Here is an 18,456-nt window from a genome sequence, read left to right as displayed (position 1 = left end):
AGACAGGGGAAGTGACTTGTCCAAGGTCACCCAGCAGGCCAGTGGCCAAGGCAAGAACAGAATGCAGGTCTCCTAACTCCCACTCTCGTGACCTATCCATTAGACCTCACTGCCTCACTGCTCTCTCAGCAATTCTTTTATTTCTGTTGCCTTCATTGCCCTGTGTCTTGGGTAGTCATTTGCGCTGGTGTAGAAGGCAGTGTTTCCACACCACTTGGCACTGTGTCGGTGACTACATGAGGTGTGAGGCGCAAGGACCTCTCATTAGATTTCCTTTGCATACAAGTACTGGCCAAAAGCACCCTGTTGTGGTTAGTCTAAGCAACCACCTGGTCCAGCCACTTGAAAGAACAAGTGGATTTTAATGTGTGTGTAAATCAACCAAACTGCAGCCTCACTAATGCAGGTGACTTGTCCCTTCTCTTGGCCAGCTGATCACCCACACACTGCTCTGCACCAACTGACCATCACTGCAAGCAAGGGCAGGTCAGGCTGTCTCTCCCTCCCTTTGAAATAGCCAGGCAGATGGGTGGATTTTCAAGCATCTTTAAGAATGTGTCTATCAAGGGCTGGATTATTCTTTACTGACATCTTCACCTCTTCTTGGATACTGAACTCAAAATAAAGCCCACTGCAGCTTTGGGAGCTGTTTGCCTACAAGTGGCTTCCTTTCTTTTCTATTCAGGTTCTTCTTACTGCATTAGAGCAGCATCTAGAAGCCTCCTTGTACTAGGTGGATCCCATGCAAGGTCACTTCACCTAATTGATTCCCTTCCCTTGCAGGGGCCTGGGCCATTGGCACACCTCGGTCTCTCCTGTTGTCTGTCTGGGGCACACATCCATTTAGTCTCCTAAGGACTGAAATGCTATAGCTGAACTCAAGTGATTAGGCTCGATGTAGGGGAGTGTGGGTGAAACGTAATGGCCTGTGATACACAGTAGAACAGGCTAGATCAGTGGTTCTCAACCAGGGGTCCAGGGCCCCCTGGGGGGCTGCGAGCAGGTTTCAGGGGGTCCGTCAAGCAGGGCCAGCATTAGACTCGCTTGGGCCCAGGGCAGAAAGCCGAAGTGCCACCATGCGGGACTGGAGCCCGGGGCCCCACCACCTGCGGCTGAAGCCAAAGGCTGAGCAACTTAGCTTCGTGTTGCCCCTGTGGTATGGGGCCCTGGGCAATTGCCCTGCTTGGTACCCTGTAACACCAGCCCTGGGTTTTATATGCAGAAAACGGTTGTTGTGGAACAGCTGGGCTGTGAAATTTTTATAGCATGTTGGGGGGAGCTCAGAAAGAAAAAGGTTGAGAACCCCTGGTCTAGATGATCTAATGGTCCCATCTGGCCTTAAACTATAGGCAATGGATGGGTTCTGCACAAACGCCTAGTGAGAGACAGTCCCTGCCCCAAAGAGCTTACAGTCAATATAGCCAACTGGTAGGTGGGGAAACTGAGGCAGAGAGGGGCATGTGACTTAGCCAAGGTTACATGGCAGAACTGGGTATGGAACCCATCTCTTCTAACTCTCAGGGCAGTGCCTTATCCACTAGATCCCACTGCCATTCTTGCTGCAGTGATATTTCAGTGGCTGCTGGCATGACACAATTAACATCTGTCACTGAGGTTAATTCCTCCTTTCCTGGTTTTTCATTGATGTGGATTGATCTGGACGGGGTAGTTCTTTCTACAGGTCTCCCATGTTTTCTTTGCCTGACCATTCGTCCCTTGTTTATACTTTGATCAAGGGCTGCTGCCATAGGGTCTGCATCCCAGGTTAAAAAGTCCAGTCGGCTCTTAGATACCTTTTCCATTTCAGTCATGTAACAAGTGCTAGCTAACGGGAGCTGTCGTGTGCTCGGCACCTCTGAAGATCAGATGGTAAGTGACTTGCTGCCAGGATGATACATTCAGCCAGTAGCACAATCAGTAACTTCACTCAGGAGTCCTGACGTAGGCTCTGTGCTCGCTGCTAGACAATACTGCCTCAGGAAGGCAGGAATAGCGCCCAGCGTCAGTTCTACAACCCAGAAATCATGAGTCCTTGCTTCTGCTCTGACCGCACCCCCTCCAGACCTGGGAAGAAAACAAATTTCAGTTTCCACCTGTTTGAACTGCTAGACAATGCTCCTGTCCAGAGTTGCAAATAGAAGCCGATGTTCTGGCATGCCCCTTCCACCCGCTCTAATCTCTAGTCTACAGTCCCTCCCAGAACTGGGGATGGACCCCAAGGCTATGTCTACACAGCAATAAAAAACCCCTGGCACCAAGTCTCAGAGCTTGGATTAGCAGGCTCAGGCTATGGGGCTAAAAATAGCTGGGGTAGACACCGAAGCTGGAGTCCAGGCTCTGAGATCTTCCCCCTTCACAGCGTCTCAGATTCTGGGCTCTAGCCCGAGCCCAAATGTCTACATTGCAATTTCGTAGCCCTGTGAGCCCGAGTCAGCTATGCCATGGGGCTTTTAATGCAGTGTAGACAGGGGCGCTGGAACAATTTGTATAGTGGGGGGTGCTGAGAGCCGTTGAATCAAACTGTAAACCCTGGATATGATGGAAACCACTTCAAGCCAGGGAGTGCGGCAACACCCCCAGCACCCTTAGTTCCAGCACCTATGAGTGTAGATGTACCCCAAGAGTCTATGGCAGCTGGTTTCCTATGCTTCCTATCTGGAGGAAGCTCCAGGTTCCTATCCTCTGCCCAATCCACTTCCTCAGACATATAGAACCCAGGCATCCTGACTGACTTTGGCTCCAGACACTGTGGCTTCAGGGCTGCTCCAATATAAGCTATGGGTTTAGAAGAGTTGGCTCCAAGTTCCACACCTAGACAGATCTCTCTTTCTCTCCCCTGCCTTATGACAAACACGGCATACGAGAAGGCAGGATGAAACCCAGCAGAAGCTTAGCGTCCCGGGGCTGTGGGGCCTTGATTGGGCTGTCAGATTTGGGAGCCTCATTTTTCTGCCTCAGGGAGCCTCGGTGTTGCTCATTATTGAAAAAGGGAAGAAAAGGCAAGGACTGTGAGCAGCGACTGCCTTGCAAGTCATCCCCTTTGTGTCAGGGTTAACCCAGCTCCGTTCATTGACAGCCGAATCTCACAGTGGATCTTAATAACGCCTCGCTTTTCTGAATCCTTTTCTTCTCCCTCTCAAAGGTCTGAATTTGTCTTGGGCTATTTTTTGTTTATTGGTTTGTTTGGGGTAGAAAGGATACATTTTGTAAAGTCACTGATTCTTTTTTTTCCCCCATTGCGACGGTCACAGAAGCAGTGCAAAAATTTCTTTTCCCTACAGCGTTGTCTAGTGGTTAGAGGAAAGGACTGGCAGTCAGGATGCCGGAGGGCGGGCGGGCGGGCGGGTTCATCCAGGTCAGGAAGGCCTGTTGTCTAATTGTTAAAAGAAGGAGCTAGTTTCCAGGACTTCTAGGTTTTCTTCCAACGTTGGGAGGTAGTGTTGTCTAATGGTCAGAGCAGGAGCCTGGGATCCAGGACTCCTGGGTTCCACATCCAGCTCTGGGAAAGAATATGGTCTAGTGGTTAAAGAAGGTGACTTATATTATGACCGGAGGGGAGTGCTGTCTACCCCTGCCACTGCTACTTTGTGTGACTTGGGGCAAGTCACTTATAACTTGATTTTCAGATGTGCTAAACATCCACTGCTTCTTCTGTAACTAGGATAACTTCAGTATCCTTTTTTTTAAAAAAAATTCTGCTAAACTCTTGCTAAATTCTGCTAAACTCAATAATATCTTGTTGCTAATCGTGGAACAGAACACTTGTGGGGCGCTCCTATTGACTCTAATGGTGCAGAATTAGACCCGGAGGCCTAAAACTCCAAATATGACAATTCTGGGTGCCATTTATGTACCCATCATCAGGTGAGTGGGGCTTGCTTTTCAGAAGTGTTAGGTACCCTCAACTCTGGTTGACTTTTGGGGGGCTGCAGGTACTCAGCACTTCTGGAAAATTCAGCTTAAGGTGGCACCTAAAAATGACTGCCCGGTTTTGAAAAGAAAGGGCTAGGCAATGTTGCCAACTTGCAAATTTTTAATGCAACATATAATTAACTTGTGGAACTCACTGCTGCTGGACATTATTTAGGCTTGCAGTAGCCATATGCAAAATAGTATTAGACATTTATGGATAATAAAGACATACACATTTATATATGATAGGATTAAACATTTATAAGGGATGTAAATATTCATGCTTCAAGGCAGAAAGCGCCTGGGTTAGGAAGAAATTTCTCTCAGGAGCAGATTATTACATATTTGTACATTAGCAGGTTATTTGTATCGTTCTCTGAAGCAGCTGGTGCTGGCCATTGTTAGCGGCAGGATGCTGGGATAATGGACCAAAGGTCTGATTATTTATACAGCAGTATGTTGTGTTATTTCATACACCTTGAGCAGAACATAGAGCCCTCTCAGCCTGAATGCTTCGTATTTCAGATGAAGGAAACCAGAAAACAAAGGAAGAACCAACATAAAGTATCCATGAGAGAGTAATCACTGCAGATCTTTCTCCTGCCCCACCCCCATTAATTACTAAGTCAGATAGTTTCTAGGCCTAATTTCTAGGCTGATATATGCTAGCTGAGGTCCCATTATGTATATTTCCAGCACCGGGATCCTTCCTGTTGTGATATAAACAGCTAGTAATATACCATCTTGAGTTGAATGAAAATTTTCCTTTGAAACCCTTTTTTTAATAGCAAATACCCTTGGACTAGAAATGTTTCATGTTTTGACCAAAAAAGAAAAAAAAAGAATTGAACTTTTTGTTTAATCTCAATGGGGAAAAACAAAACAAACAGCTCCACTTTTTTCACTTTCTCCCTGGGGGCTGATTCATGGGACAGATCTCCTAGCAGTCTAGCTGAATGTTTTATCTTCTAGACCAGTGGTTTTCAAGCTTTTTTTTCATTTGTGGACCCCTCAAAAATTTTGAATGGAGATGCGAACCCCTTTGGAAATCTCAGACATAGCCTGCGGACCCCCGGAGGTCTGCGGACCACACGTGGAAAAGCACCACTCTAAACCATTCTTCTTAGCTGGCTAGACCACTGTCCTGATCTGATGGAGCAGGAAGTGGGGTACTGGGCTAGAGAGCCTCATGGTATGATTTGGTACTGCAGAAGGTGAGCTACTGGTGGACCAGTGATTTCTCTTGGTGTGGCAGAAAGTGGGATACTGAGCTACTGGTCATAAGAACGGCCACACTGGGTCAGACCAAAGGCGCATCTAGCCCAGAATCCTGACTTCTGACAGTGGGCAATGCCAGGTGCCCCAGAGGGAATGAACAGGACAGGCAATCATCATGTGATCCATTGCCTGTCACCCATTCCCAGCTTCTGGCAAACAGAGACTAGGGACACCATCCCTGCCCATTCTGGCTAACAGCCATTGATGGACCTATCCTCCATGAACGTATCTAGTATCTTTTTTTAATGATCCCATTTGGTGTGTCCTATCTTATCATCATATAGAGCGGGCCCCCATCTCACATGATCATATCAGTCCCACTTCCCTTTTGCTGCCGCTCTTCCATTGCCAGAGCACTGCAGCTGCACTGCTGTTTATTAACGGCACAGGGAAAGGTGCATACATTTCAATAACGAAAGAAAGAAAACCGGGGTTCAGCTGGGAAATGTCATTTCAATACAATTTGTCCTTGTAAAGAACCTTGGTACTGGGGAGGTAAAAGGAACTTTTTGTTGCTTGTATGTCTGTGGCCTCCTGTGAATACGTGTGTCTTAGGCTTCCGAGTGTTCTTCTTTCATGGGAAATGAATAGTGGGTTTCGGAGAAGAAATCTTCCCCCGGTATGCTTTGATACCTGAGTCAATAGGACAGACAAAGAAGCCAGTTCCTGCTACTATGCCATTTATTTATGGCATTATTAGCAAATGTGGTTTATAGATAATCCGTATACTCTTGATACCAACCCTTGTACCCAGAATTAAAGTAACTGATATAGAAGAAATAAATTGGACACTGGCAAACTTCATGGCAAGCTTATAAGGCAGGGAAGGCTGGGACTGCTTGGTTTTTGGGGGTGTAGACTAGTGATTAGGACAGGGGAACTTGGAGTCCTGGGTATTCTTCTGGATCTGGGAGGGAGTATGGTCTAGTGTCAGAGCAGGGGTCTAGGAATCAACATTCCTAGGTTCTCTTCACAGTTTTGGTACAGTAGAGCAGTGGGTAAGTTGCTTGGCCTCACTGTTATCTTGTGGCAATGAGTTCCAGAGTTTAATGATGCTTTGTGTGGGGAAAAAAATAGTACTTCCTTTTGTCATTTTGTGTGGTAGGGCTGAAATTTCATTGGTGAAATCCTTGGAGATCTTAGGATGAAAGAGAGGGGAATGTGTTTAACTCTGTACAGCACCTACCACATGGGTCCTGATTCTGATCCAGGCCCTCAAGTCACTGCTGTAATACAATGTAATATTTTTATTGCTGTTTTTATTGCTCCCTGTAAAAAGAAGCAGAGGGAAAAGCAGATGCACAAATTTCATCCCCATCTTCCCTACTAAACCGTCACATTTTCAAGGAAAAATTGTAATCTGAATGTTGAAATTTGAAAAATGTTCTCCTGCTGTTGTTACTATCCACAGAAAGGAACTGTGCGGGGCTCAAAACCCAGCCAGGGAGCTGACACTTGGGCTGAAAAAGAAGCTGCCAAGAGCTTTTAAGGTTGATGCGGCGAGCAAGAACAGCTCAGCTTAGCTGAAAAATGAAGAGCTGCCAACTTTGGAATCCTATTGCATGCAGCTTAGACCCACTCCCTGCTGAGACCTGCTGTCTCGTTGGGGCTGCTTGTAATGCTAGGCAGCTTGGTGCTTTGCCTTGCTGGGTCACTTCAGCCTCCCCGAAACAACCTCTGAAAGTATTTCTGCCGGTCACCTCTCTTTCCAGGGCTATTTAGTAGGCGAAATTCACCACTGTGCTGAGGGCTAGTGGTAAACGTGGAGAGGAGAGGCAGGGTGGGCTGCGGGTAGAGCAGTCCCTGAAGTCCCTGCTCTTCCACAAACTTCCTGTGTCACATTGGTCAAGTCACTGGGCCGTCTCAGTTCTCCATTATAAAATGGAGAGGAAAGCACTGTCCTACCTCACGGGAGTGTTGTGAGGATAAACACAGGAAAGATTGTGAGATGGGGACATCAAAATGCCTCCAATCGCTTTATGCTCTGACTTCCCTGTGGCAGCATTCTGCCTGTGTGATACCGAAGGCAGGATCATGAGCCTGAATAAACCAATGAAGTGCATTATCCCCTTTATACAGATCAAGGAACTGAGGGCCAGAATGACTTGCGGGGTGTGCCCACATTGCAGCCCGGGGGTGTGATTGCAGCTCATGGAGACATACTTGAACGAACTTTAGCTAGCTCGAGGAGCAGAGCCATGGAGCCGTGGCAGGTGACAACTCAGGGGACTTCACCAACAGAATAATTACCCAGGGATCCAGGTGGGTTTGTATAGCGCAGGTATGTCTGTCGAGCTGCAGTCACATCCCGTGACTTTAGTATAGAGACATATTCAGGAGTCTCTGTCAGAGCTGGGACCCAAATTGCCTAAAGTCTAGTGCTTTCCCCATACTCCCCAAAAATCCTTCCTCTCCTTGTCACAGCTGATACCTGTCTCTTCACTGCATGCAGCGCTGTACACTTGGTCCCATGTTTCCTGGAGCAGGAGGAATAGCTAGCTATTGTTATGGTTTTGTAATTGGGAATGAGTTAAGTTTTGCACTTAAAGCCGGGATTCCCTTGCTTGGTGATGTGTGAAGAATGACAACACATCTGCCCTCCCCCCTTCCCCACCCTTGCAGATTGCTGTGCTTGCTTTTTCTGAGGACAGAATCTTAAACAGAAGGATTTAAATAAACACGGACATCAAACCAGATTGATCAGAGCGCTCCAAACCCAACTGGTGTTAGTAACAGAAAAACTTCACGGCTGTCTTGGCTTCTTTTTAATATTCTCTCTCTGGTGCCCCTTAAGAAATACCTTTCCGTGTCAGCTTGTTTTTTGGCTGTTCAGATACAGACATTTTAAAAATGCAAAATTGAAGATTCACTCAGAAAGCGGTGAAGAATTTAAATGACCCAGGCTAATAACCGACCACTTGATTTCTTATGTCTTAAAAACCAAAAAACAGCCACCTTCCCCCTCCTGCTTTTCCAGAGCGTCACAAAGGAGCAGAAATTCACTGGTTTATTATGGCTGTCTTTCCCCACCCTCACATGTGTACAAAAATGCTTCCTGTTTGTGCCCTGGATGGTTCTCTGCTTTCTCAACAGGCCTGCAGAACTTGTGGCTAAGATATGACCCTGGATTCACTTCCCCGCTCTATCCCAGACTTGCTGCAACCTACAGCCAGGATTTGAGTTGCTCAGCGCCTGTGATTTGGGGTATTTTTGAAAGTGCTTCAGCTCCCAGCTAGGCACTTAATAAAGGACAGATTTCAAAAGGGCTTAGCGCCTATTATCCACTTCTATGCTGCTCCATTTGGTGCCTGAGTGAGACCTTAGGTCTTCTGGAAAGCTGGCCATGAATCGTTCTGCGCTCCTGTAAAATGGGTATAATATGTCCTAGTGTCAGTGAAATTTCCATTTGCTGTAAGGCTCCTTAGTGCTGCTAATCAGCGTGTGTGCAATGGACCCAGTCATTTAACAGCGTCATCATCAGCCAGGTGGAGAGCCGGTAGCCCGCTGTCGAAATGAGTCAGTGGGCGCTCAACAGTGATATGTGACAGAGTCTGAAATGAGCAGCATCTCGGGTCATTCAAAAACTCCATTTCAAGAGATTGGCTGCACAGTTGCCCTGTCCTGCGGTTGCTGGAGAGGTATAAAGGGGCCTTAGGGTAAATAAGAATCAGCCCCAGGAGTTCTCCCTCTCTTGCACTGTTGTCTGCCGTGTCTAGTTAGACTGTAAACTTTTTTGGGCAGGGATTGTGGCGCACTCTGTGTATGTAGGGTTGCCAGGTGTCCGGTTTTCAACTGGAAAGTCCGGTTAAAAAGGGGACCTGGCAGTGTCCAGTCAGATGTACTGACTGGACACAAAAAGTCCAGTTAACACAGGCAGAGGTGGGGGAGATGCAGGGTCATTAACCCTCACCAGCCCCAGCTCAGCCAGGGGTGCCTACTACCTGCATCCTGTGGGCAGTCTCTAAGTCAGGCTGCAGCTCCCATCCCAGCCCCAGAGCAGAGGGAGCCCAGCTGGGGCGGGGAGTGGGAAGTGGAAAGAATCGAGTTAGGGGGAGGCGGAGAGCAGTGAGTGATGGGGGGAGAGGGGATAGGAGCCAGAAGGGGGCGGGGCCTCAAGGGAAGAAGCAGAGAAGGGGCGGGGCCTCGGGGGGGGGAGAGGCGGGGCAGGAGGGTCCTGTTTTCAGAAATTAGAAAGTTGTCAACCCTATGTGTGTGTACAGCACCTGGCTCAGTGAGGCCCCTGTGTCAGTCCTGACCCCTAGGCCTTGCACGCAATAAATAATTAAAATGTAAGGAATTTGTGCCAAGTCTTCATTTGTCGGCACGTTGCCTAGATTTTTAGACAATGATAAAGAAACACCTTGGTTGGACAAACAGATTGGGTTAAATTAGGCAGTCTGGAACCTGCTCTAGACATGGGTTTTGTTCTGGTAGAACTGTTGGTTCGAGGGGTGATTTTTTTTTAACTGATATAATAATATCAGTACAAGCACTAGTACAGCCTCACTCACACTGGTATAAAGGAGCCTTGCACCAATATAGCCTAGTCCCCTTCCTGCATGGAAATGACGATATCCGCATAAGCCCCTTTATACCAGAATAGCTGCATCTACACACAGTATAGGACTGTGGAGTTAAAGCAGTATTTAGGCAAGGCTTAGATTGACCTTTCACCCCCCCTGAGCAGTGTAGTTAAGCTGAGTGTCCATCCCCTGCCAACTCCCCAGGTGCAACAAGGTTGATAGGAAAATTCTTCCAGTGACCTAGCTATTGCCTCTCGGAGAGGTGGGCTAACTACAGGAATGGAAATCCACCTTCCGTTGATGTAGGAAGCATCTGCGCTGTGGTGCTACAGTAACCTAGCAGGATCTGTCGTATAGACATGAACTCAGACAGTGGTCGTGGGCATGGTATAAACAGAGAGAGAGAGAGAGAGATTAGCTGTTCTCTGTTACCAGAGTCGATGTAAATAATCTTAATGCAGTTTTCAGAGTAGCAGCCGTGTTAGTCTGTATTCGCAAAAAGAAAAGGAGTACTTGTGGCACCTTAGAGACTAACAAATTTATTTGAGCATAAGCGTTCATGAGTTACAGCTCACTTCATCGGATGCATCCGATGAAGTGAGCTGTAGCTCACGAAAGCTTATGTTTTTGTTCTGTTTATACCACCCCTAGCATAATGGGGTCCTGATCCGTGCCTGAACTCCTAAGGGCTACAGTAATACAAATAATAATAATTAGAAAGGCTTTGCTTGAAAAATGTTTTTAATTCCTTTTTTTTTTGTCTCTTCCCTAGGTTTTCGAGCAGCCCCTGGAGGCCCAAAGCACCTGGAATTAACCAGACGGCAGCATAACATGAACTGAGAAAAAAGCAACCTGGATTTTTGTTTTTTTGGTTTTGGTTTTAAAAACTTTTACATAACAAAAAATTATTTCATGAAAACGTTTTAAAACAGGGTTATTTTTCCCCTTCCCCCGAACAAGAAAGTCGTCCCCATACGGTGAGGATTTCCCGAGAAGATGGGGAGAAAAAAGATCCAGATCCAGCGGATCACGGATGAGCGAAATCGACAGGTCGGTAATTCCTGATTTGATACCTTTTGTAGGGTTGATTCTGCCCCTCCCCCCACCCTGATTGATGCTCAAAGACCAAACTCCCATTTATTTGTGCCTCAGTTTCCCTATCTGTAACATGAGGATAACAGCCTACATTTTCCAAAGTGATGAGCGATTTTGACTGCCCAAGCTGAGATGCCTTAAAGAGGCTGATTTTTCAGACAGTGCAGAGCATCTGCTCCCTAAAAATCTTCCTTTAAAGTGTCTCAAGTCAGGGCAACCAGAATCACTAGTCGCTTTGGCAAATGTGGGCCAGTGACACGTGCCCACCTTTATAGAGTGGTTTGATGAAAAGAGCTCCAAGGAGGTAAGCCAGCCTGGTTTGCACCTGGGAGTTTTAGAGGTACAGTCCCCAGCTCGGTGCAGAGCAGTGGCATTACTAAATAGCAATGCATTAATGAGAAATCAGGGGCTAGAGGCTGCATCTGGAGTTCTCCTCTTAGAGCTCAGCAAAGCTTTTCCATTGAAACATTTTATTCCAGATGGAAAATGCCCCCTTTCCTCCCATCTCCAGGGGGTTGTGACCTGGCCCAGTTGGCTTTAATCTGGAGGCTCCACCATCATGATGGAGGGAACACAGAGCCAAACCTGAGCTTTGTTGCGACCCCGAATACCAGGTTGCGACAGCACTCAGTTTGGAGGGCAGCGCAAACTGCAGGGTGGGTTTGGGGGGAAACTGTCCCTTTTTGCCCCCACCCTCCGGCTGGCCCCATCAGCACTTTTCAGGATCGGGCCTGTGGTGTGCATCTGGAGTATCAGTCTATCCCCTTGCAGCTGCAAGATTTTGGGCTTGTGCGTGTGACACCTTTGGCTCTGCCTGGGTTTTTAGGGTGACCCTGGGCTTGGCTTGCTATGGGCCAGCTGACCAGAGCACGGGGGATTCAGCTGTGGACCTCTCAACTTAAAAGCTTCAGCTGCTGCAGCCTGATCTGAAGAGCCAAAGGTCCGTGATTTGGAGCTGTAACACTGTATATCCCCTGTGGTTTGAGCACAGATTGGGGGTGAGGGTGTCGGGTTCTACAATGATCTGCCCATAATCCATCAATCTCACTGCAACATCAAAAGTCTGCCACTATCTCCGCTCAAACCGATGGGTGGGGATCGTCAGTTTCCCTGAGCGTGGACGGCAGGGTCGAGATTACATGGAAGAAGAGAAACCATCTCACAGGGGATGAGTCTGCACTAGCAGGAGGATGGATCAGATAATGGGGATCAGATAATCAGCCAGGCCTTTCTTTCTGTCTCTCAAATAAGAGGAGCAGCTCTTATTTATAATGAGCAAAACATACCCCCGCCTGCAACATGCCATGTTGATTGCTGTACTTGCCAGCAGTTCTGTAGCTAGCATTGGAGATTCTTCAAGTGGGCTGTTATGGGGAAGTTGTGGGTTACTGCTGCAGCAGAATTCTCCTAACCTTCAGGGAACACCCTCAAAATTGTGAGGTCTTAAAATTAACCCACCGTGACAGATGCCCTATTGAATAGTTCTTACCTTAAGGATTCCAATGGGTTTGTTATCTTGATGGAAATCCGTGGGATGATGTTTTGTTTAAAAGAAATGCCTCTGAAGCACATTAAAACAAATAAATAAAAGCCCTGGTGTGCATATTCTGCGTGATAAAAGCTCAGTGAGGGAGGGTGGGCTGGTGCTTAGAGCTGGGGGCAGGGAGTCAGGACTCCTGGGTTCCATTTTCCGGTTTTGGAGAAAGTTTGATCAGGGCTGGGGAGTGGGAAGCAGGACTCCTGGGTTCTATTTCCCTTTCTGAGAGGCTGTGTGGTCTAGTGGTCAAGGCTGGGGAATGCGCGTTAGAAATCCTGGGTTCTGCTCCCAGGTTGTCTAATGGTTAGAGCTCGGGGGATGGGCAGTCAGAATTTTGGGGCCTATCTCCAGTTCTGGGAGGAAGTTTAGCTTAGTGGCTAGAACTGGGTGGAGTTGAGATCTAGACTGCTGGGGCCAGATTTTCCAACGATCCCCAGCTCCCGACACGCAACAAGAGCGACTGAGCACTATTGAAAATCTGGCTCTGTTTTCAGTGCCTGAATGGCCTCTGTTAATTGTGTCACGTAACGCATGACTGGAAGGTGCTTTGAAGCTATGGTGATATGCATGGGATAAGGACCTCTATAGCTTAGAACAGAGATAGGCTCTTTGGAAAATAGGACCTCAGCAGTGCTGAGAACTTGAAGAAGCCTAGCTTCAAGTGACTTCCCAAGGTCGCATGGGGCAGCTGTAGCAGAACCAGGAACTGAACCCCCGTGTCTCTGGCAATGAGTAAGGTGCTTCTTCTGAGGACCACTTTGCCTTCCTTTCAAAGCCAGCCTCCAGTCTTGCAATGTGGACCTCAACACCTGGGTGCTCTTAGCCCGGGACAAGGTTGGACGGTGCCTCAGTGGCACCACCTCGGACTGAAAGATTCCAAGAGCTCACCGATTGGAGAGACACGCGAGGCGTAAAGGTGCAAGCAGCGTGCCGCGCACGTTCACCTCCAATTGCCTTCACCTGCGGCCCTTGTGGATGGGGCTGCAGCCCGAAATTGATCTTCGGTCTCATCTCTGGGCCCGCAATCAGTCACTGTAGCTTCTCTGTCGAACTCGATGGGAGATTCCGCATCATTCCTAATCCAGCGCAGGGCTTTTGCTGCTAAAAGAAAAACCATTAGCACTGCAGCAAGTTCCTTCCTGGAGCTTTATTGTTCCACGGTGAAACAATAGAAAATCGCAGGTTTTCTTTATTAAAGTTTCACTTGGGTGGGCAAAAGCACCGGGGGTAGTGGTGGTGGAATATTTTTGAAAGTATCCCACTTGCTCAGGGCAGTGTTTATTTCCATAACGAGCAGGAAATGGTGCATTAGTGATTATTAAAGGAGCTGGAGCTTTTTTTATTGGGGCAGCACAGCTATCTGGCATGCCAGCGCATTGCTGAATGCCGTACATGGGCGGAAGGTTAGAACATATATAAAGACGGTTATTGGAGCTCTGTTCAAAGTTAAAATGAATGGAAAATATTTAGTAATCCTGGAGTCCGAAAGCCTCTTCTAGCCCTGTTTTATTACCTTTTAGGAAAAGAAAGAGTGAATTTGCTGCCAAAGCCCAGAGTCCAAGTGAGCTGTAGGTTGAGGGGTGGGGGTGGGGTTTGAACTGCTATATGCCGTGTGAGTTCCTTTAGCCAGACTTTGGTGAGAAGATGGTTGGGACTGGAGGAAGGTCCTGAGATTAAAGCGCTGGAGTAGGATGTGGAAGATTTGGGTTCAGTTCCAGGCTTTGTGCACTGACTCACCGTGGGCAAGACAGTTAATCCCTCCGTGTCTCAATTTCCCAATCAGTAAAGTTATTGTACTCGACTCTAATACCCAATTGCCCCATCTTATTTAGTGACAAAGGAACACCAGGGTGAGATGGCCTGCACAGCGCAATGGCCTGGGGTTTATGAGACCTGGGTTCTATTCTCAGCTGTCCTCCTGGGTGAATTTGGGCAAGTCATTGCTCCTTTCTGTGCCTCAGTTTCCCCAGCTGTAAAATGGGGATAGTCCATCCCTTATCTGTCATCTTATACATAGATTGTAGGCTCTTTGGGGCAGGGAGCTTCTATGTTTGTACAGCGCCTAACACCACAGAACCTCAATCAGGGACTCCCTCTTTGCTATCATCGAATAAATAAATAACTATGAGGAGAAGTTGTAAAAATGAATGAGGAGGGGAATATTGGCTCTCGGACTCAGTTTCTCCTGCCTGCCTGCCTGCCACCTTAGTGAAGTGCTTTTCTTGGCTGAGCTTGTGAAGGTTGGGTGGGGAATAGAAGACAGCTGTGACAATCTGGTTCCCACAGGAGCTACTACTCAGGGTTGCCAACGCTTGCAATTTTATTGCGAGTCTCACAATACCTGGTGCTTTTTTCAAAGCTCCAGCTCCTGGAGTCAGGTGATTAGGCGAGAATATTATCTTTCATTTTTTTTTTTTAAAAGTACGTTTCTAGCTCTCACGATGGCCGAGAACAGCTTGGGAACATGACCCAAGTGTGATCCAAAAGGCTCAGAAACCAGAAAGCCTAGAGAAAGCACCTTTTTTCTTTAAATCTCACGATTTTTAAGCTTGGATTTCCAGGGGTGCTGAGCACAACAGCCCGCGCTGAAATTGACAGCGCTGCAGATGTCCCCCGGGTGACTAAGAACCACTATTGGCTGTATGCACTGGATCCACGACCACCAGCTGTCATGCTGACCAAAACCATGTCACTGTCTCCTTGTATTCCCCCATCTTCAGTATCCATCTGTTGTCTTGTACTTAGGGTATGTCTACATTGGAGGTGGGATTCGCATAGATGTACTGGCTCAAGCTAGTGCCTAAAAATATGTCTGCGGCAGGTACGTACTTGGACGGCTACCCCAACCTACTACCCGTGCTGCGAGGGATACACTGCTATTTTTAGGTGCTAGCTCAAGCAGAGGGGGGAAACACCCCTCCCAGCTCAAAGGTAGATGTACGCTTAGATTGGGCAGGAACTGTCTGTTCTGTGTTTATATAGCATCAAGCACCATAGGGGCTGGGTCCATGCTCCTAAATGTTTGGTAATATAAAAGCAATTGAGATCATGGCTCCAGTGAGCTAGGGGCTGTACAGACCGCAAAGAGATCCCAGTCTAAATAGAGAAAGCTGGGGGAAATGAGACCCAGAGAAAAGTGACTTACCCAAGAAATCAGTGCTGGTGCTAGTACCCGGGTTTCCAGAGTCTCTGCTCTGGGCCCAGTCCACCAGGTTACACCTCACTCCCCATAGTACCTCTCTCCTCCACCTTTCTTCCTGCTTTGCCACAGCACCACCAGCAGGAGAGATGCAGGCAGCTTGGGAGCCAGCGTGAGGACAAAAAAGAAGAAGAAAAAAAAAAAGGGGAATCTGGCAGTGGGATTTATAGCTACCATAAAGGGCTAATGGAAAAGAAAAAGAGAGAGAGAGTACAGCATGTACATGTTACCTATAATAAAAACACAAAGTGGTCTGATACAAAGAGAGGGACAATTGAGGGCTTGAGAACATCTGGCTGGAATGGTTGCCTGGGGGCGAGTCAAGGGGCGCCTTTATCTTTCCTGCAGCTCTCTCTCTCTCTTTTTTTCATCTTGTTCTCCCTCTACCCTCCCACTGTAATCACAAACATTTCTAACAGGGATGCTTCTTATCTGACACCGCTCGGATTCCATAAAGAACCCCCCCCCACACACACACACACACCCCCCCCGCTTTGAACCACGCTCTTTGCATGATCAAGGAAGGTATCGGTTGGCTTTTAAAACAAACCCAGCAAAACCCTCTCAGAGCCAGGAAGTTAACGAAGCAGCAGGGCTGTTTAATTGGTCATCTGAGCTGGCTTCGGAATCAATTATTTCCCCCTCTCCTTCCCTTGCCCAGCAAGGATGAGAGGAAAGAAGCCGCTTTTGGAAGAAAAAAGCAAGGTTCTGGAAGACGGTGGGTCTGATCCCTGTCTGGTGTAGACGGGCTCAGATCTGTTGAGGTCACTGGCTCTACTCTGATGTAAATCAGCACAGGATGTGGCCCATGGTCTATTTAGGTATTTCTATAGTCCCATTGGCCTTAGTACCAGAGCCCCTCACAGACCCAGGTTGTGTGGCCCAGTGGATTGGGTGCCGATCTGACACTCTGAAGACTCATAGACTTTGAGGCCATGTAGGGTCATTATGATCCTGTCGTCTGACCTCCTGCATAGTCCAGGCCTTAGAAACTCAGCCAGGGATTCCCAAATCAAGCCCTTTATCTTCCGGCAGCACTACAGTGTAACTTTAGAAAGAAATCCAGTCCCAATTTCAAGGCTTTGTGTGATGGAGAATCTGCTACGTTCCTCGCTGAGACCTAGCCAGCTGAACCCATGATCAGAGGCAAGCACACAGCCCTCTGATCGAAAGTCAGACACCTTATCCATTAGGCATGTTCCTGGGACCTGCAGCCTGCTGTTGGCCCTGCTACAGTCTTCCTGTGTGACTGTGGTCATGTTACTTAATGGCCTCAGTGCCTCATCAGAAAAACAGAGATAATAATCCTACATTTTCCTGCCTTTGTCTATTTCAGTTGTAAGGTTTTCAGGTGAGGGGCTTTCTATCACTATGTGTATATACCGCCTAGCAGAAAGGGGTCCTGATCTCACTTGCAGTCTCTAGGCGCTAACAAAGGTCCCACCTTTCTTCCATCATTTCTCTCCCCTCTATTGTTTCAGTTCAAGGATCTAAACCAGTCACCATGCAAATGGGAGCTGCGGGCAGCCATGCAAATGTAAACAAACTGTCTGGCGGCCTGCCAGAAGATTACCCTGATGGGCCGCAGGTTGCCCATCACTGATCTAAACTGTTCACAGGGATGTGTTTTGGATATAGCATGACTATGGAACTGCCCGAACTAGTTGTGCGGTACTGACTCCAAATGTTCAATTCTGTCTGCGGTGGGGTGGGGAAAACTGGCTTCAGTCCAAAGCTCAGGTCTGCCCTGCATCCTTAGCCCATGCGTTGTACAGCTCAGCTGGTAAATTTTCCATCTCCGTCTCCACAGAAGCTTTCCTGAGGTTCAGAGAGGGGAGAATCTCTCCTCTCTCATGTTGCTAACCGGTAATTAAGGAATCTGATGCTGCTGGATTATGCATGTGCTTTCATGCCATGGCTCTGCCTCTGGGAATCTAGGTCTTCGAGTTAAAGCTGCTTTGCATGTGGGATGTCTCTGCACATGCCTGTGTGTGTGTGTGTGTGTGCGCGTGTGCACGCGCTCTTTGCTATGTACATGCTTGCTTGCATACCAGCGCTACTAGCTCCCAGCAGAACCTGACCTCACTGAGAACTTGCAGTTTGCCAGGTTATTGGATTGTCGTTGTTTAACATTTCTATGGCTGTAGCACCTCGAGTCCAAGTCCCATCGTGATAGGAGTTGTACAAACACATTACAAATGCCCCAAAGAGCGTACAGTCTAAAAGGGTTCCCAGGCACTCACCCTTTTCTCAAAGATGACTGATCCGTCATTATTATAGGTATTACGTTAGCACATAAAGAACGTAAACTAGACCAGACTCCATTTTGCTAGGGTGCTGCATGCACAGGGAGCAGGACTAGCTCTAGGCACCAGCAAAGCAAGCATGGGCTTGGGGCAGCACAATTCCAGGGGCTTGGGCAGTTGCGCTCTTGGAGCTTGGGGCGGCAAATTTTTTGCTTAGGGTGGCAAAAAACCTAGAGCCGGACCTGACAGGGAGTAAGGCATGGACCCTGCTCTGGAGAATCGTAGAATCTCAGGGTTGGAAGGGACCTCAGGAGATCATCTAGTCTAACCCTCTGCTCAAAGCAGGACCAATCCCCAATTTTTGCCCCAGATCCCTAAATGGCCCCCTCAAGGCTTGAACTCACAACCCTGGGTTTAGCAGGCCAGTGCTCAAACCACTGAGCTGTCCCTCCCCTCAAGCTTACAGTCTGAGCAGAAAAGGCAGACCAAGGAAATATTTTACAGATGGGGGACCTGAAGCCTGTAGAGATTAAGTGACTCATCACAGGTCACACAAGGGAGTCTGGGCCAGAGCCATAAATTAAACCCAGCTCCCCTGAATCCAGCTCCAGAGCCTTGGCCACAAGACCATCCTTCCTGTGGGGATGTTCTCTAGGGAGTAACCAG

The 18,456-nt window shown here is 47.9% G+C and overlaps 1 protein-coding gene across 15 annotated transcripts in view; it reads left to right on the top strand.

Moving 5' to 3' along the window:
• The window catches only part of MEF2D (myocyte enhancer factor 2D), a 174,726-nt gene that overhangs the window by 88,127 nt on the left and 68,143 nt on the right, over positions 1 to 18,456 (top strand). For 13 of the 15 annotated variants that reach the window (XM_038382421.2, XM_038382432.2, XM_038382433.2 and 10 more), the window contains one exon: positions 10,486 to 10,763. In XM_038382421.2, coding sequence (XP_038238349.1) covers positions 10,710 to 10,763 — 54 coding nt within the window. In that variant the 5' untranslated portion in view covers positions 10,486 to 10,709. Of the gene's footprint in view, positions 1 to 7,269; positions 7,453 to 8,301; positions 8,395 to 10,485; positions 10,764 to 18,456 lie in introns of those variants that run through there. The other 2 variants (XM_038382423.2, XM_043502367.1) reach the window with 2 other exon arrangements.

Source organism: Dermochelys coriacea, chromosome 24 (assembly GCF_009764565.3).
Source record: "Dermochelys coriacea isolate rDerCor1 chromosome 24, rDerCor1.pri.v4, whole genome shotgun sequence".
Lineage (NCBI taxonomy): Eukaryota > Metazoa > Chordata > Testudines > Dermochelyidae > Dermochelys > Dermochelys coriacea.
The sequence above is the reverse complement of the archived record's forward strand: the minus strand, read 5'-3'. Positions and strand labels throughout refer to the sequence as shown.